The following is a 21105-nucleotide window of genomic DNA, read 5'->3' as shown; positions in this document are numbered from 1 at the left end:
AAGAAAGAAAGAAAGAAAGAAAGAAATAAAGGTGAGACACAGATCTTATGTGAAGTCCTTGCCTGAAATTCTGGCCACAGCAGAACAGAGGCTACAACACCAAGACTGTGAGATGGAGCAGAGGAGCTGTGCTGAAACCATGAGGCAAAACCATCAGGCAGACTGATGAGTTTCCTGACCTATGGAGCATAAGAGTGGTATGCCCTTTGGGTAGGAGATTGGCTTACAGAGTGATGTGCCTCTTGGACACTTGTCCACACGAAAGGAGCTTTATAACACTTGCCTAAGCAGAGTAGAGGACAGTCTGATGGCTTAGGGTCAGAGAGAGACAGAACCAAAAAAAGACACCTTTGCTGTCCTGGTTGAGAAGAGGCATGGCAGTGGACGAGGACTGTATCTTTAATGTTTCCTTATCCCGACTTGAAGTAACCTGTTCCTTCCTTAACAAACCCCATAATCATATACTGTGCCCACGGATTCTGTGAGGTCATTGAGATGTATTATCAAAGCAAGCAGAGTAAAGTGCCATGAGGGTACGGTTGGTACAGAATAGGGTAAAGGAAGTTGCTGGGTAGAGATATGTTTAACCTTTGTGTCCTAGGAATAATCCTCGAGCTGTATTCTCCTTCAGAAATGCCCTCCATGCCATTTTCACCCATCATATCCATATGCCCTGAGTTAAATTCGATAATTATTCTAGCAGTTTGAAAAGCTAGTAGAATTTCTTTATTGAATAGAAATGTATATTTAAGAATATGTTCAAACATGATATACATATAATATAGGTGGCTACTATGACCTTGCTTTAAAATTTTTATTAACATTTTTTTTTATTTTAACAATGTCTGGTCCTCCTACTTCACTGAGTAGTGACTGGATTCTTATAACCTTGAAAGTGGTCATTCAAGCTATAACCATTGATCAAGAGGGCTTCACAAAATTCATAGAAAAATGGAATGAAAATATATGGATTTCCCTCCATGAACTTATGAAGTCCATTCATATTTATTAGCTGGAACAGCAGAGGAAGAAGGAGTCCAGGAGCTGGAGAAGAAAAATGGTTCGCAGCTCTAATTATTTCCATGAACTACTATCTCCTTTGCCATCAGACCAGAAGAAATGAATGGTCCCTGACTACTGTAACTGAACAGTTAGATCAGGGATCCATTATTTGGGTTTGATCAAAAGGGGGAAAATTGTGGAATACAATATCAAATTCTACCGGAAACTGAACTCACTGGATGGCCACTTCAAGACTACAGGGACCCCTGAATCTCTTCCTGTCAACAGCTTTGAGACTTGAGCTAAAATTACTCTGAATCCATCTTTAAATTCACTACTTTTGTTTAGGTTCCTGGGCGACATGGGAGAGGAGGAGGTGGTGGAAAGGGAGGGGAAATCCAACAAACTCAGGGACAAGGGCACAACAAGAGATCTAAAATTGATGAAGAGGAAGACATAGAATGCCTCATGGGGTTTCGTCAAGTGCAATGTAGTTGAGAGGAATTACGGAGGGCTGAATGAAAGTCAAACATGATAGTGGGACAAAAGGAAAGTAAAAGGAAATAGAGGAAAGAATTAGGAGGCAAAAGACATTTATAGGGGTATAAATATAGGCATGTATATATGTAAATATATTAATATATAATGATAGGACCATAGGTCTATGTACATATATTTATATGCTAAGTATTAAAGTAGCAGATGGACGATGATCCTCTACTCAAGTCCTCCCTCAACACAGGAACTTTTATTCTAATAACCTGGCCTTCTGTGATGCTCACCTTCCCAACATGATCGCCAAAGACAAAGTGGGTGCATAAACAAATGTAGTAAAGATAGCTGATGGTGCCCAACCATTAGATGATGTAGCATCTGAGGTCTTAAATGCTTGAAGTTAAACAAAGTCCACATAGAAAACTGTGTGATTATGAGGTGTTGATGGGATCAGGAATCAGGCATCAGAAGAGCCAAAAGGATCATATTGATGCAAATGAGGAGGGTTGGAGTGGAGACCCAAAGCACATGTGTAGACAATTGGACATTCCCCTCATATAAGGGTCACAAGGAAGGAATGGGTCAGCAAGGGTATAGCATAGCACCAGCAAAACACACAGCACCCCTCTAGTTCTTTAATATTTCCCGCTCCCAACAATCATGACACAGCTCAACCTTAAACATATGGGTAGACCGGAGCATGTACATTGGTATAGATAAGAGCCCTCTACACACAGAAATCAGTACAGATAAACTCCTCTGGAACAGTGATGGGAGTAGTGATACCACGAGGGTAGGGGGAAGATGGAGGAAGAAGAGGGATAAAAGGGGATAATGCAATGATCAACATATAACACCCCCCCCCCATACACACCCTGGGGTAAAAATAACAGAAGCATGGGTGAAGGGAGACAGTAGATGGTGTAAGATATGAAAATAACAATAATTTATCATTTATCAAGGGTTCATGAGGGTGGGTGAAGGAGGGAGAGAAAAAAAAAAGAGGAGCTGATGCCAAGGTCTCAAGTAGAAAGAAAGTGCTTTGAAAATGATGATGGCAATATATGCACAAATTTAATTGATACAATTGATGTATGGACTGTAATAAGAGCTGTAAGAACCTCCAATAAAATGATAAAATAATTAAATAAACTGTTTTTGCACAATAAAAATCATGTTTATCTTGAGCAGCAGTGTGCCTCATTGAAAAACTACCTAAATGTGATTGAACTGACAAGATCTGAATTCATTGCCATCAAGTGAATTCCACTTCATAGCAATCCTATAGGCCAGAGCAGAATTTCTCCTTAAGGAATCCAAGACTGAATTTTTTTTACTGGAGCATATAGCCTTGTTTTTCTCCTGCAGAGTTGCTGGTGGGCATGAATGGGTGGTTAACTTTGCAGTCAGCAACCCAAGACAATATCATCAGTGCTTCTTTGTCATGCCAACACTCATTCTGAAACATAGATGAGACTGCTAAGGGATGGAGCATAAGATAGCAGTGCTGAGATAACAGAGAGAATATGATTCAATGTGACATGCAAACATTGTCAATGAATTGTACATGTAAAAACAGTGGAGTGGGTATATGCCTTGCTGTGTATATTTTAACCCAAAATACCCCAACTTTCCTCTCTTCCCCAGAAAAAAACAACATTACATCTGGAAAGCAGCAATACAAAATCCAATTTGACTGAAGAAGGAAAAGATAAAAATAAATCAACTATATAAGTAGAATTAAGAGTGGTGTTTCATGTGGCACCAGAGGAAGTGGATGCTAAAAGTAGTGATATGGAACTGATTTTACCCAAACTTCTCTCCTCTTGCATACATCCAAACATAGCCCCTGATATAATATCAGTTATTTCCCTCCTTTATCTGACTAGAATTCAGAAATTAGATCCTGGTTTCGCTTCTATATTTTCCCAATTAATCCTTTAAGTTTGATCCATAGATAGGAGAACTCAGAGGAAAACCATGGGCTTTGATATTAGTAAAATCTGGCCTAGACTGTGGGCTCACCCTTTGTCTTCGTTATCTAGTGCTGCTATAGCAGAAATACCATAAGATGGTGACTTTAACAAATAGACATTTATTTTCTCACAGTGCAGGAAGCAAAGAGTCCAAATTTAGAGTGCTGGCTCTTGGAGAAACTTCCTTTTTCTGTTGGCTTTGGGGAAAGCTCCTTGTCTCCTTGCAGCATTTCTTCAACTTCTTCATGTGTCTTGGCATCAGTCTTGCTCTGGTTGTAGGAGCTTCCTAGTTCAAGGACTCCAGGTCAAGGGGGTGCATTCCAATCTTGGCTCTTTTTTCTTGGTGATCGTAGATCCCTATGATCTCTGCTTGTTTCTTTCTCTTGTTATTGCTTGTAAGAGAAAAGATGTAACCAGTCATTGCCCAGGGAAATTCAGTAAACTTTCCTTACCTTGGATCAGAAATCTGATGGGATTTAGGGTATAGCATCCCACTCTGAATCCTCTTAGTGGTTTATCACATTACATTATATCACAGGGAATCATTATATAACTATTACATTACATCATTGTTAAATCACTGAGAATCATGGCTTGGTCAAGCTGACATGTTTTGTGGGGTCAAAATTCACTATGTTGGAGGTTGCTTCCTCAACTTTGAAGTGGGGCTAACAATATGTATTGAAGATATGTAGTTGATATTCAAGTTAACAAACACTAAGCATTGACGTCTGGCATGTAGGCTGGCACATAGCACTCAACAGACTGATGTCCGTGAAAAGGGCAGAATGCAGACTTCCAAAAATTCTTTTCTTCTTAAAAGCAATGAGAACATGGCAAAGGGGATCAGAGTCAACATTTTAAATGTTCTGGAAATGAACTAAAGGCTTGAAGCTACCCAGAGTGTGTTTATTTAAAATAATGGTTGATTGGTACTGGCACAATGATAGATACATACATCAATGGAAAATAATTGAGAACCCAGAAGTAAATCCATCCACTTCCAGACAATTTCTATTTGATAATGGGCCAAAACTCAGTAAAAGTTGAAGAGAGAGATTTTTGAACGAATGGGGCTAGTAGAACTACTAATTTGTGGGAAAAAATAAATGAATAAAAGAAACATCTCATATCATACCATATACAAAAATGAATTCAACATAGAGCATAAAACTATATGAAAAATATAGAATTGTAAAGATCAGCAATGAAAAGTGACAAATGTAGGGGTCCTAATACAAGGCGCACATACAATATCAAACATTACTGAAAACACAAAGAGGTGAAGAAAAACTAGATACATGATTGGAACTTGATGCATCAAAATATTTCACACACAAAAATGAAAAGAGAACTCATGGACTGGGTTTGGGGGAATGGCACAAACAAACCAAACATGGAAATTAATTACTAAAATTTATCAAAAACTGCAACACCTCAACAGAAAAGTCCCCAAACCAACAAACAAATGGACAGAAGACTTGATTCACTCAATGAGCAAGATCAGAGTCTATAGCCTTTAGTATGGATTACACCAAATGACAAGGAAATAGAAAATCGTCACAATGGAACCAGTAGACAACATCGTGATAAATAGAGAAAAGATTGAAGCTGTCAAGGATTTCATTTCACTTGGATCTACAATCAACATTCGTGAGAAGCAACAGCCAAGAAATCAAACATCATATTTCATTGGGCAAATTTGCTGCACAAGACCTCTTTAAAGATGTCGCATTGAGGACTAAGGTGTGCCTGACGCAGGTCAAAGCATTTCTTAATCAACTCATATGTATATAAAAGCTGTACCCCCAAATAGAAAGACTGGTGGAGAATGGATGGACCTGAATTACGGCATTGGCGAAAAATATTGAAAATACAATAGAATGTCAGAAGAACAAATCTGTTTTCCAAAATCCAAACCCAAACTCACTGCCCTAAAATTGATGCTAATTCATAGTGTCCCAATAGGACAGGGTAGAACTGCCCCTGTGAGTTTCCAAGATTGTAACTTTTTACAGTAGTGGATAGCCCTATCTTTATCCCAAGTTTTGTACTGCTCATGGTTATCAGACAAACCCATAACCACCACGTCACCAAGGATCCCAAACCCGTCTTCGAGTAAATGTAACCAAAATGCTTCTTCGAAGTAAAGATGGTCACATTTCATTTCCTGGACTTGAGGCATGTTTTCAGGAGAGACCGCACCCTGGGAAAGAACATCATGAAATGGATATCCTCAGCTAGATGAATTGGCACAGTGATTGCAACAGTGAGTTGAAATATAAAAAACAATTGTGAGGATGTCCCAGGATGAGGCAGCGTTTCATTCTGTTGTATGTAGTGTTGCGTATGAGTCAGAACTGACTTGACGGCACCGTTCAACTCAACAATGACAATGGAGACCATATCTAAAAACAGCAAAGTATACACACACTATACAACCAAATAGAGACTATTAAGAAAAAGCTAAAAATTATGAAAGAACACCAAATAGAAATTGAAGAACTGAAAAGTATAACAACTAAAACATTGAATTTTATAAGAATATTAATTTAATATATTCATTCAGTTTTACTTAACAACAAAACTTTTAAAATTGTGAAACAGGTGAAGGCTCACAGAGACAATCAGTTTTCCATGCAATAATAACACATATTTTGTTTCATATCATTAATTACTTGATTCCCTCACAATGTAACATCACTTATCCTACTTCCTGCTTTTGTTTCTTATTTCCATTCCTCCTTCTTTCTTTAATTTTTTAAAAGTTTTACTTTTAAAAAATTTTAAGTTGGATGGAGGTATTGCATTTTGGATCAGCAACTTTGTATTCAGTGCCTTAAATTACTCAACACCCCCCAAAGCTTACTGTACATCTACTCCTTAACTACTCCTCTCTGTTACACCAAAGTTAATATCTATCCCCAGTCTAGACTGTTATTATTATTATTTTTCTTCCTCTTTCGTCCTTGCCATTGGCAGTCTCCAAAGTCTGTTCCTTTGGGTATGAATGTCTCTCTCTCTTTTTTTAAACATATTTTCCACTTATAATAATGGTCTCATATAATGTTTTTCTTTTTGTGATTGACTAATTTCACTCAACATGATGTTCCCCAGATCCATCCATGCCATGAGGTCCTTCATGGTTCCATCATTGTTTTTTTCTGCAATGCACAGCATTCCATTGTGTGTATGTACTAGAGTTTCTTTATCCATTATTCTACTGATGGGCATGTATGTTGTTTCCACTCTTGCTATATGAAAAGTGCTGCACAAAACAAGGACGTGCATATATCTACCCATGTTATGACTCTTACAACTTTAGGATATATACCCAGCAGACGGAGTGCTGGATCTTATGAACTTTCTATTCCCACTTGCTTGAGGGGATGTGATCTTGCTTTCCATAGTGGTAGCATGTATTTCCAGACCCACCAGCCGTGTATGAGGATTGGGTCATTGGACTATTTAAGAAAGCAGAGAAAAGAATTAGTGAGTTCCAGGATAAGTGAGTTAGGATTTTCCAATATAAGCATCAATGGTGGAGGTGGTAGAGAAAAATGAGCAGAATCATACAGACTTGTAGACAATCACCAGGGATATCAACATAGGCATAATTCTCAGGAGGGAAAATAGAGAAAGGAAGAGAAAATATATTTGAAGAAGGATTGACAAAACATTTCTCAAAACATTAACCTATATGTCCCAAAAGCTCATTGATATCCCAGCTGAAAGAAAGCCATATTCTGAAACGTCATAAGATGTCAAAGACAAAGAAAGAACACTAGAATCATAAAGAACGGAGTGACTCATCATGTACAAAATATTCTCAGTAAGCCTTATGACTGGTTTCCCCCTAGAAATGGTGGAGAGCAGAAACCACAAAGATGATATAATTAAAGTGCTAAAAGAAAATAAAAGTATTTTTTAAGAATCAGCAATCAAGAAAAATATCCCTCAAAAAGTGAAGAGAAATGAAGGAATTGTCAGATAAGCAGAAACTATAGTTATTAATTCCTAGCAGACTTATAGGACACTAGACAGAACGCATATGAACAGAATACTGATAAAAGGTAATTGCATAGGTTAATATAAAATATAAATGTACTTTTAGTTTGTAATCCTTTTTCTTTCCTACTTGGTTAAAAAATAATTGCATAAAGCAATTATAAAAAAATAAACAATAAACTTTTGTTGACAGGCATAAAAAGTATAGAGATGTACTTTATGTGATAATAATACAAAGGAACAGTGAAGGAATGGAGTTACTTAAGAGGAAAGCTATTATTTTTATTGTAATTAAGTTGGTACTAATATGAACTCACTATTATTGAGTGCATGTTAACTTGCAGTCACCCTATCGCACAGGGTATAATTGCTCTTGTGTGTTCCTGATACTGTAACTGTTAACGAGAGTAGAAAGTCCCATCTTTCTCAACTAAAGTGCTATAAATTAAGCCATGTTAATTATAATCCAAGGATAAGTATAAAAGTAAGACTGAAAAATACAGTTCCAAAAATAAAAAATAAAAAGGACAGGGAATTTATTAAAAGTTTGCACTAGAGATGTGTATTACACTTACAAAAGTCAGTCATGAAAGTGTAAAGGAATAACATATGACATGTGGAAAACAACTTTTTGCTAGATATAATTTCTTAGTTATAAATAATTACATTAATTATAAATGGATTAAACACACCAATGAAAAGACAGGATGGAAGAAGAAAATATCATCCTGTTAGATTCAAATTGCTTGAAAATATAATACTAGAAAAACAAATACCAAGCAAACTAAGCAAAGAGAGCTGTAGTGCTGTATTAATATCAGAACAAAATAAGCTTTAAGATATAACTTGTTCCTACAGACAAATCAAGAAATTGTATTTTACTAAAAGGGTCATTTCATCAAGAATTCAGTTAATAACTACAACAAAAAAAGAATACAGTTTTTAAGGGTCCCAAAATACACATGGGAAAACTGACAGAAATGGAAGGGAGACAGTCAAGAGCACAGGAATAGTTGGTGGCTTCAATACCCAACTTTCTTACAGCTTAACAATCCCAATATCAATTGTAGTAAGTGCATTTGTACATATGCTGCCATCATCATTTCCAAAGCATTTTCTTTCTAGTGATCCCCTGGCATCAGCTCCTCTTTCCCCCCTCTCTCCTTCCTCCTCCCCTCCTTGTAAACCCTAGATAAATTATAAATTATTATTATTTTCATATTCTACATCATCCTCTGTCTCCCTTCACCCAAGTTTCTGTTGATGGTCCCCCTGGGTGGGTGGGGGTTACATATCAATCGTTGCAATCAGTTCTTCCTTTTCCCTTTCCCTCCCCCTTAATTCTACCCTCACGGATGGTATTACTCCTCCCATTACTGTTCCTGGGGGTGGTGGGGATAATCAGTCCTGGATTCCCTGTATTGAGAGCTCCTGTCTGTATCAATGTACATGCTCTGGTCTAGCCGAATTTCTAAGGTAGAATTGGGGTCATGATAGTGGAGGCGAGGAAGCATTTAAGAACTAGAGGTGTATTGTGCGTTTCATCAGTGCTATACTGCACCCTGACTGACTCATTGCTTCCTTTTGGCCCTTCTGTGAGGGGTTGCCCAATTGTCTACAGATGAGCATTGGGTCTCCACTTTGATCCCCCTCACTCATGTTGATTTGATTGTTTTGGATCTTCTGATGCCTAATACCTAATCCTGTCAACACCTTGTGATCACACAGGCTGGTGTTCTTCTTCCATGTAGGGTTTGTTGCTTTCCTGTTAGACAGCCACTTGTTTGACTTCAAACCTTTAAGAGCCCAAATGATATATCTTTTACCAGCTGGGCACCATCAGCTTTCTTCACCTTTGCTTATGCACCCATTTTGTCTTCAGTGATCATGTCAGGAAGGTGAGCATCACAGAATACTAGGTTATCAGAAAAAGTATTCTTGTGTTGATGGAGTACTTAGCTAGAGGTCCAATGTCCATCTTCTACTTTAATACTTAATATATAAATATATGCACATAGATCTATAGCCTTAGTGTTACGAGTTAATGAATTTTCATACATACATGCCTATATTTATAATTTTATAAATATATTTGCTTTCTAGTTCTTTCCTCAATTTCTGTTTACTTTCCTTCTGTCCCACTATCATGTTCAACCTTCATGAATGAAGTAATTCCTCTCAGCTACATTGCTCTTGATCAAACCCCAACAGACATTCTATGGCCTCTTCACCTTCAATTTTAGATTCCTTTTTATTCCCTCACCCGGGTTTCTTGGCTCCACCCTCCCTTTCCCCCACTTCCTCCTGGTGGTATCCCCACCCCCTCCCTAGAACCATTGATCCCTTGTTTTCTCCTCAGGGTTGTTTGTCCTGCCTATCTTATACAGATAGGCATAGCAAAATAGGAAATGAAAAAAACATATTTGTGAGTAGTTCCAGGTTTGTCTGCTGACCCTTATGAATGTTTTCTGTTCAGGTCTAATGAGGTGCCATGTCCTGACCCTATTTTTAGGATTCCTTGGGGCCTTTGTTGCTCTTCTCCCTTTGCCACTCTATTGCACTTCCCTTCGTGTTTTGCCCTAGTGTAGGGGTGTCAGACCGGGCACAATTCCTGCACTGTGTCTCCAGTGCTATCCTTCATAGTGCTGTGGGTCAGTGAGGGGACATCATGTCTCATGGTGGGACTGGCCCTCTATGCATTGACTTCTCTGAGCAGGAATGTCATCCTCAAGGCTTGGTGGGCCAGGATGCAGTCCTCTCTCTCTCTCTCTTTCTCAGTTTGCTCCCCTATGGTCTGGGCAGATCTCCCCCACTCCCCAGGCTATCTCTTCAGTGCTGTCCTCTGTACTGCATTCTTCTAGTGATGGAGTCAATGTAGCTGTCATTGGAGCCAGCCCCACAGTCCTCTCTGTTAGTTCACTGCTCCATGCTGGTATATTGTCCTCAAGGATTGGCACACTGGGATGAGAACTGGTCCCTCTCTCCCTTTCCTGTGGAGACATAAACAATTATTCCCCCAACCCCTTATAGCTGAGTTAGTGCCCTGGTCCCACTCCACCCAGCTTTCAATAACGAATCAAACACCTAGAGAGATCAGGGAAAAAATAGAATACTTAGGTTACACTATGACCCCCTAGACTTAAAAGATATTTATAGAAGATTCCTAAATTAAAAGGATTGAAATCATGATTACAATAAAGTTAAATTATAAATCAATACCAGAAGAAAGTTTAAGAAATTCTCAAATACATGGAACAACATATAACCTATAACATCAAATAATTGATGGGTCAAGGCAAACATTAAATAGTGGAATACATTTTGAGATGACTGAAAATGAAGACACATTATATTAAACTGCATGCATGTAAAATAGTGTTTAGTGGAACATTTATAACCGTGAATGTATATATTAAAAAAGAAGAAAAAATTTCCAGTCAATAACCTAATCTTCCACATTTTTCTCCCCTCTCTCCAGGACCATTTATTGTGATGCACATTTAGAGAAGTTGGCAGCGGTAGCTGGGCACCAGCTAGTTCTTCTGGTCTCAGGGAATTTGAACAAAATCGCAATTAAAATATAAATAAATAAAACCCCCAAACCAAAAACCTAACACTACCTTAAGATACTGGAAAAAGGACAAAGTAAACCTAAATTAAATGATAGGAATGAAATAAATATTAGAGCGGAAATAAAGGAATTAGGAGATGGAAAAAGAATAGAAAAATAAATAAACCCAAAACTTCTTTGTTTGATAAGAACACTAAAGAATAACTATTTAGGTACACTGAGCAAAAAAGAGAGAGAAGACTCACATTACTGAAATTAGGAATGAAAGAGAGAACATTGCTGCTGATCTTATAGAAATAAAAATTATTATAAGGTCATACTATGAAACATTATATTCCGACAAATTAGGCAATGTGTCTGAAATGGAATGGATCTTAGAAACACAAACACTCAAAATAAAGCAAATGAACTTAATAGACTTATATTAAGAAAAGAGATCAGATTATTAATAACAATAATAAACTTCTGAAAAGTCTCAGATCATTATGACTTTACTGGTGAGTTTTATAAAACACTAAAGGAAGAATAAACATCAACACTTTGTAAACTCTTGAAATAAAAGATTAGAATGGAACACACCCTAACTCACTTTATGAGGCCAGTACTATCCTGATATTGAAACCAGAGGAAGATATTAAAAGGAAAGAACTTTCAAACCTGATATTAAAACTGGAGGAAGATATCAAAAGAAAAGAAATTTCAAACCAATATGTCTTACATAGACAAAATCCTCAGCAGCGTACCAGCAAATACGAGAACACAGCAACAATGAAAAAGAATAGTGAGTAAGTAAGTTACATTGATTTACAATAGAAATTCAAGTTTGGTTCATCATACAAAAATCATTCGATGTAATAAACCTCATGAAGGGGATAAAAATGTTTAAGCTGCTTTCATTGCTATGGCTTCTTGTTCTCCACCCACTACCACGCATTTCAATGCAGTAGCAGCTTCAGATTTTCTATGAAACATGCTTTAAACTATACCCTGTCTACAGGCTACAGGGACTTTCTGTGGAGTGTGTTTGTAAAACAGCAGCACATACTGGGATCTGCCGTTACCCTCTGCCCTTGTATTTAATAGATGAAAGAGAAGAGTTGAAATAATCCCTTTGGGGCCAGGTATAAGGCATCATGCAAAAAATATGTGTGTATATATATATATATACCATATTGAATGAAGGGGGAAGTGCAGAGTGGAGACCCAAGGCCCAAGTGTCGACCACTGGAGATCCCCTCATAGAGGGGTTTAGGAGAGGAGATGGGTCAGTCAGGGTGCAATGTCGTACCGATGAAGAACACAGCTTTCCCCCAGATCCTGGATGTTTCCTCCCCCCAACTACCATGATCCGAATTCTACCTTGCAGGGCTGGATAGGACAGAGGCTGTACACTGGTACATATAGGAGCTGGAGGCACAGGGAATCCAGGGTGGATGATACCTTCAGGACCAAGGGTGTTAGGGGCGATGCTGGGAGAGTGGAGGGTGAGTGGGTTGGAAAGGGGGAACTGATTATAAGGATCCACATGTGACCTCCTCCCTCGGAGATAGACGGCAGAGAAGGGGGGAAGGGAGACCCCAGATAGGGCAAGATATGACAAAATAACAATGTATAAATTACCAAGGGCACATGAGGGAGGGGGAGCGGGGAGGGAGGGGAAAAAAAAGAGGACCTGATGCAAAGGGCTTAAGTGGAGAGCAAATGCTTTGAGAATGATTGGGGCAGGGAATGTACAGATGTGCTTTATACAATTGATGTATGTATAGATATGGATTGTGCTAAGAGTTGTTATGAGCCCCTAATAAAATGTGAAAAAAGAAAAGAGAAAAAAAGAGAAAATGATTAGGGCAAAGAATGTACAGATGTGCTTTATACAATTGATATATGTATATGTATGGATTGTGATAAGAGTTGTATGAGCCCCTAATAAAATGTTTTTTAAAAAAAAGAAATAATCTCTTTGCCCAGCTGAAGCTTCTCTTCTGGACAGCTGACACCTTTCTTACCCTTTGTAGCAATGCCAGTAGGAAGGGGGAAAAGCCATCATTCTGAATGCCAGACAAACTGACTCTAGCATTTTAGCTACTATGTAACCTTCAACTCTAGATGTAATCAGTGAGATAATATCCTTGGACAGAATGTGCCCTGATGCATTCTAATACATTAGAGAGATTGGTTCAGTATCTCCGTTTCCTCTGATGAGCTCCACCTGCAGGGAATAATATCCTCTGGGTCACAGACGTGTGGGAAGTCCCATGTCGTTATTTACACCGTGTTCAGATTCCTTCATGTTTCACAACATGATGCCCAACAGCATTAAGAGGGGTGATTGACTCCCAAATATCTCCAACCATGAATGTAAGCCTTTAATAGATTGAAGTGGGAAAAGAAGCAATCAGTTGAAGAGATTGTCCACAGCCCAATTCTCCCAATATTTTTTTCTAATGAAAAAATAATCCTGTAATAAACAGAGATAATTAGTTCCTGGGAGGGCCAAGCCTTAGCTATTACAATAGGTTTTTTAGACTTCTTAGTATCCTCTCTAATCACTATGCCTCAAGAAGAATTTGTTTTCATATTTTGAGAGCAGAATGAGACTATTAATGATTGAATGAATTTGAAATATCTTCTAGTACTCAAATATTTTATAGTCCTCTTAGAATCAAAAAACTTCGGGTTTCAAATTCATCACAGTATATATATATATTTTTACTTCAATTTCAAACACATCGGGGTTTGAAAATTTCCTGAAGTCCATTTGAAGCAATGTGCTCTGTCTTGACACTCTGAGTCTTGTAATGTTTTCCAATCAGCAGAGAATTGAGAAACGGACACGATGTTGGAATAGCTACTTACACTAATTACTTCTTCCTCATGAACACATCGGACCTCAACGACCGGCAGCCATGTAAGTTTTTAGAGTTGCTCATTTTCTAAACTTGTTCTCATGTCTGTTTTCCACCGAGCAATCTGGAATTTAAATCATTGAAATATTATTTTCTGATACTTCGTTGGATATCACTTTCAGATGTGCCAGATTTCATCACAAGCATGTACATGGATACACATATGTATAATTTACCAGTAAATACTTCCATTTCCTGGATTTCTGGGAGAGTTTCTTAGATGTTAAGTGTGGAGGGCGTACAGAAGTGCAGCAGGAGCTGACAGTGGGCTGGTTTGGACAGGCAGATTTGGACTAAGGTAACCATTCATTTTCCATTACACAGAGTTCTGCTTTTGGCATTTCAGAGCACTGAGGGGTTGGGAGGAGCTCGCTTTGTACTTAAAGGAGGAGATCTGTCAGAAGGAAAGGAAAACGGGGAATGGAAATGAGCCAGCGTGCTTGATCTTTGCTAGTCCCCACGGAGGGAGAAGAAAGACAGCCTTTGTGTTCTGATGTTCAGAGGTCCCAAAGAGAAATCCACGAAACAGGACCTGTAGGGAAAGGACGCACGCTCTGCGGTGCTTGGATCTAGATTAAAACGGAAGACTTTTTATTCTGACTTAACTCAAACTTTTACCAGATCTTGTTCTTACCAGCTGAGACCTTGCTTCTGCTACACTCAAAGTGGTGAAAGATATCAGACCGCACCTCTAAACTCAGACTGCGTTTTTCCTTAAACAGGTCGGACAAGTATTCCTAAAGATAAGAGATAAAAGTTAAATGTCTTTGTCACATTAGGGTGAACTTTGCTTGCCCACTCTAGTGTTCACAGAGAAAGGATGTGGTGACAGGAAAAAAAATCAGTCTCCATCACCATGAGACCTGGATTCTCGGTTCCACCTTTCATTAACCCATTAGCTGTCTGTCTTTAGAGTGTCACTTGCTTTTCTCCTTTTTAATGACTCCATCAGCTTAACAAAGTTCAAGATAGCTGAAGATTTGTAATGTGCAATGATATTACAGTCTTGTCCCCTGGTCCTTCAAACTCATTAACATCTCACTCTGTATGTTGTAGCCTAGCACAAAAGCCTGTTACATATTTCTTGTCATCTCAGGTGGCAGCTCTAGGGACTTGCTCACTCTTCAAAATGTGCAGTGCTGTTTCCCAGAATAAAACGGGATTTAACTGGGGCAAACCCTGGATACGTGCTTAAGAAAGAGACAGGCATCCTGAGGTTGAGACCCAGGCTCCTCTGCTTTCACTGCTATCCTTTTTTGGCAAGTCCCTGATTGTCTCTAAGTCTCAGGGGATTCTTTCTTTTTTCTTGTTTTAGAAAATGGAATGATGAGATTGCCAACCTCATAGCTGTGTGTACTAAATGAAAGCATCTTTGGACAACATTTAGAAGAGCGCCGAGAACATGGGAAGCACAGTACTTGACAAGCATTGTAGGAACTAGATGGTATAAAAGTAAATCTCTGCACTCGGTTAAGAGCAGAGAAAATCAGAGTTAGCGGAAAGTGGGTGTTTCAAAGTATTTGGGAAGGTGGGGATTAAAGCAGTAAGAGTAGCTTTTCTACTTTGGAAGCGTAGATCTTGCTTCTCAATTGTGTCTGTGGACACTTGTATGAGTGAGCGGCCAGGATTTTACAGCTACCCCAGCACAACGACTTCTACTGCTCTATCACCGTGGTTATTAGATGATTTAATTGGTCAGAGGTACAGTATCACTCTTTTGACTAGGAAAGCAGGAACGGATGCTGTGTCAGAGTCTGACAATGAAGGGTGAGCATCATGGGCATGGCTTTTAGTGCATGTTAAGTATGCTTTCTTGGATTATTCTGTGCACATAGTAAAGGACCCCCAGTGATGCAGTGGTTGGCACTCTGTTGCTAACCAGGCAGCTGGTGATTCAAGTACTCGTCACTGAGGGAGAAAGAGGTGCCTGTCTCCTCTAAAAATATACAGTCTTAAAAACTACATGGCACAGTTCCGCCCTGTCCTATAGGGACACTGTGAGTCAGAATTGACTGGTCAGTGGTCTGCTATGCCTGGTGTTGATGTTATACATACTGAGAATTCTGTCCTTCTCAGTGCACAATTCTATGTTTGGAAAATGCATACAGAAAGCTCATTAATTGTGAGCCCAAATTAATCATTTTGTGTTTTTGGTCTGTATTGTATGGGAAGAAGAGGAGGCAGATCATAAAAGAGAACTATTTAAAGAAATGTTTTCTGTTTCCTGAAGCTCCATAAGAAGCTGAATGATGCAACAGCAGAATAATGAAGATGAATGTGTCATTGTTGGGGTTTTCTGGCTGGCTTGGGCGCGAAATGCAACCTTGCCTTAGACCATCATGAAGCTAAGAAAAGACAAGGGCCACTTCCTTGGGAGAGAAGTTGGCAATTAGAACTACATGTGACCCCTTCCCTCAAGAGCTCTTGTCTGTAAAAGGATTTGCTGATGCCTTAGGCCAGCCTAAGGGAAAAGTACTTGAACTCTTCAGTCTAGCTTTTCAACACAGCATCTGTGGGACCATGGGGAAGAGGTTTCCTTCCCCTGCACTTCACAGGGACAGCGCCCATATTAGACAGGGAGACTCCATCTCACCACAATGGCCGTGTGCTCTAACCAGACATAAGAAAAAGCAGAAAAGGAATTTGAGGTCCCAGAAAAGGGATGATGAAGAATGGAAAAATTTAGTTTTAAATATGATCTTGAACTTTAACGAAAAGTATCGAGGGTGATTCTGAGGTTGTTATGGGAGCCTTTTAACTGGTGAATGCTTCTATGCTCCAATGTTTTCCTGGCAGTTCTGTCCAGAGCAGCAGTCACCCGACTGGCATTTGTTGAACTGATAACGATTTCATGAGTACATCCTAGCAGGTACTTCAATTACCTCCAGATAATATTTCCTGCATTGCATCGGTTGTTTCTTTCCATGTATATTTCACTCAGGTTTACAATTATGGATGACAATTAAAGCCTCTAAGAAAAAAACAGGAAAATTGGATTTCTTTTTCTGGTCAGAAACTGAATTCAAGCTACAGAGATTTGGAAAACAATCATGATAAAAAACACAAGAATACAAGCATAGAACGCAAGCCTCATCTGTTATTTATATATAGGAGTGAAGACCTGCATATTATTTTATTCCCATACAAATTTCTTTTATCTATTTATATTAAAAGTAAAACAAACATGAAATGTTATAAATGGAAATTTTCTATTTGAATTTTATTCCTAAACCTTTCATATAAGATCTATAATCTTCAAACACTAATTCCATGAAGTTTACTCTCTAACATTTTTATTGAGAGTATATACTGACTCATCACCTATTGACTCTTTTTAGCTGACACCCCACTTAATGGCAATAGTAAACATTTTTCTATCCAGAAATATGTGCCTTGTGCAAGGAGAGCGTGACAATGGTGAGGCTTCTTCAGCAATTCAACTGGGCTGTGAGGCTCAGTCTTGCAGTTATGTAATGATGTCCTTTGGCAGTTTTGCAACCTGATTTTTGCATAATGAACTAGTCTCTGGAACCTCGCCATGCCGCTAAATAAGGAGTAGTTGTACTTATATAATTATAGTAGACAGACTCTTTGTGCTTTGTAATCCACAGTATTATGTATATGGCATGTAAAACATAGACTTAAGTATATATAGCATGTAATACATAGACGTATATATAATATACAAATACATATGTCTGTGTATATATAAAATAAAATTACATCTTCCAATGACGTCAGTCATCCTTTAGAGCTATTGCAGGCTCAGTTTCAGACCACTGCAATAAAGTGAATATAGCAATAAACTGAGTCACACTCGTTTCGCAGTGTGTAGAAAATGTATGTCTACATCAAGTCATTGTCTACTAAGTGTGCAGCAGCATTGTGGAAAGGTTTGAAATATTGTGAGAACTACTGAACTGTGACACGGGGTGAGACTACGCTGTTGGGGAAATGGAGCTGGCAGACATGCTTGGTGTAATGCTGCCACCAGCCTTCAATCGTGAAACAAATCTACTCTCTGTAAAGTGAAGGGGACCGAACTGAGACACGGGGAGCACTATTCCCTCTTGCTCATGTTCAAGTGAAAATTTGCAAATATTTCCTTGCTCCTAGGAAATGCTGTTCCTTTCTTCTGGGAATTCTCAGTTTCACAAGACTTTTTCTTTCAAGGTAAAGATAATGATAAACTAAGATCGACTAAGAGAAGTTTTGAGAGCCCTGTTCCTTGAGAGTCTAGGGAAGAGATGACACCAGCTCAGGGAGGGACAGAGTGCTGTGTGAGTGTGGAGTTCAGAACTGCTGGATTCTTCCATCAATCTCTTTCTCTCCCCAGGTAAAAATTTCTCTTCTGGAGTTCTTATCACCAATAACTCATCGATGGAGAATAACAGGAATGTGACTGAATTCATTTTAATTGGTCTTACACAGAACCCAAAGATGCAGACAGTAGTGTTTGTGATATTTTTGATTTTGTACACAGTAACACTCTCAGGCAATCTCCTTATTGTTGTTACTATCACAACCAGCCAGTCTCTGAGCTCCCCCATGTACTTCTTCTTGATCCATCTGTCTTTGATAGACACAATTTATTCTTCTTCTTCAGCTCCTAAACTGATTGTGGACTCCCTTCATGCAAAGAAAATTATTTCCTTTAATGGGTGTATGGCTCAAGTCTATGCAGAGCATATCTTTGGTGCTGCGGAGATCATCCTCCTGACTGTGATGGCCTACGACCGCTATGTGGCCATCTGCAAACCCCTGCACTACACGACCATCATGAGCCACAGGCTGTGCATCCTCCTCGTGGCAGTGGCCTGGGCTGGAGGCTTTGTCCATGCAACCATTCAGATCCTCTTCACAGTCTGGCTGCCCTTCTGTGGCCCCAATGTCATAGACCACTTCATGTGTGACTTGTATCCTTTGTTGAAGCTTGTCTGCATGGACACTCATACCCTTGGTCTCTTTGTTGCTGCCAACAGTGGATTCATATGCTTGTTAAACTTTCTCCTCTTGATGGTCTCCTATGTGGTCATCCTGCGGTCCCTAAGGACCCACAGTCTCGAGGGCAGGCGCAAAGCCCTCTCCACCTGTGTCTCTCACATCACAGTGGTCGTCTTATTCTTTGTGCCCTGCATCTTTGTGTACCTCCGCCCAGTGACCACCCTGCCGATAGATAAAGCTGTGGCTGTGTTCTATACTATGGTGGCTCCAATGTTAAACCCTTTAATATATACCCTCAGAAATACTGAGGTTAAAACGGCCATGAGGAATCTCTGGAACAAGAGAGTGACTTCACAAGATTAAACAGACTCATTGTATATAAACATACTAGAATCAATGCAGCCCAACCCTCTTGCTCTGTAGATGGAGACATAAATTTTGACCAGCCTTCAGTACTTACAGAGAGCCATGCTACACACTGCCACTGCATCTGACTGATTCCCATTCAGTAAATATTTATAACTAACCTAGATACAGAGAGCATTTATGGGCGCTAAAGGTCATGAATCCAGAATGTTGAATTGATAGTAAAATAATATTATGTACCATAATCATGTTGGTTATTGCTGATTATTTAAAATCAGATATTTAATGGTATTCATTTGCTTTAGGCTTTGTCTTCTGATATAGTTAAAGTTTATTGTGCCAATCTGGCCAATAAACACATGTAGGGTTAATTAAAGTGCAGAGAGATCAATGGCTTGGTGAGCCTCGCCTTTGGAGTTCTTGGGTCTCTTGCTTTGTGATAGTCGGACCAGGGTGCAGCTGCCTTAGCTAGTTCCCTGATTCAGCTTGCAAGGCTCACTTCTTGCAAGACATCCTCAAGGAGAAGCCACATGGACCTTCTGATGCAGCCCTTAGTGCTGGAGCAGCCATGTGGATGGAGACCCCTGCCAGCGCTGAGATGCTTACACATTCACTGATTTGGTTTTCCTCCTGCAGTCAGCATCATTGTGTGTGTTTTGTGAGATGGAGGAGGACTTTGTGGATTGGTGTTGGACATATGGGTTCATGTTGGACTTGTGGGCTTGGGCAGCACTGGGTTGGAATGTTTTCTTGATGTGCACTTAACCGTTATATAAAATCTGTCTTATATACATATGAGTTTCTGTTGATTTGCTTCTCTAAAGTGCCCAGACTAACACATCATCAATGAAACTTCCCTCTTGTGAGTTTTCTTGTTCATTAATTATTGGTTATATACTTAAAAGTATACTATTTACCACACGCATATGAAGCTGCCATTATATTAAGCACTATCCATATCATGCCAGTCAAGATCCAACCAGAAAACAGACACAGAGTTATTTGAAAAGAGAATGTTTCCATTTAACAATTAATCATCTCAGGCATTGTTGATACAGGGGTTAAAAGTACTTTGAAAGAATTCCTTGGGGCTGAGAGAGAATATTCAAAGAAAGAACAAAACCAAGGGTGGACCGCCTTTTCATGGCCAGGATTCCTATATTTTGGAGAAGGTGTGACTGGAGCGTGGAGAACTATCTTGGCTTTCCTCGAGTGAGAACTCGTGCACAATATCTAGACGAGCGTTGATAACAAGACTCGGGTGGGACTATCAAGCTTAGACTGCTTCTAAGGTGCTGGTGGGCAAGGCAGATGGACCAAGCACTATGGCTAGAATGGCAAGTGGGTTATTCTTCTCTGAGGGAATCTGCTGTCAGAGGTGACACTGTATCTCACCTTGAAACCGCCCATGCAGGGCGCCCCTGGAACTCAGTGGAAGTGAGCATCTCTGGGTGCCTCTCACGCTACTGACACACAGCACGTCTGGCAACTACATAGTCAGAAAAGATGAAAATAGAAGCTTGTTAAAACCAGGAAGAGTTGTCCCTTTCCTGCCCTCTACTTACAGAACCGAAACTGCGCCTTGTGCAAGAGAAACGCTTGTAGGAGCCATCTAGCCTTATATCACTTCAGTTTTACAAGGGTGTCTCTGCAAGTAGGTCTCTTAATTCATACTGATTGGTACTTGATCAATTCTTTTAACGAAAAGACTAATGTCTTTATTCATTTACAAAACATTCACATCTTATCTATGTTTATTTCCTGTCCACTGTCACTTCGGTTCTCTTTCATAGAACTCCAAATAGACTTTTTTTTGGACATAACTATTTCATTAAAT

The 21105-nt window shown here is 39.2% G+C and overlaps 1 protein-coding gene across 1 annotated transcript; it reads left to right on the top strand.

The window, feature by feature from the left end:
* Positions 1-18338: 18338 nt before the first annotated feature.
* LOC142446562 (olfactory receptor 4C12) lies at positions 18339-19265 on the top strand. Its single transcript, XM_075548312.1, has one exon. It carries the CDS (start codon positions 18339-18341, stop codon positions 19263-19265), a length of 927 nt encoding a protein of 308 aa, XP_075404427.1.
* The last annotated feature ends 1840 nt before the right edge of the window (positions 19266-21105 follow it).

The sequence above is a fragment of the Tenrec ecaudatus genome, chromosome 4 (genome assembly GCF_050624435.1).
Source record: "Tenrec ecaudatus isolate mTenEca1 chromosome 4, mTenEca1.hap1, whole genome shotgun sequence".
NCBI lineage: Eukaryota > Metazoa > Chordata > Mammalia > Afrosoricida > Tenrecidae > Tenrec > Tenrec ecaudatus.
Note: the sequence above shows the minus strand (reverse complement) of the source record. Positions and strands in the feature narration are given on the sequence as shown.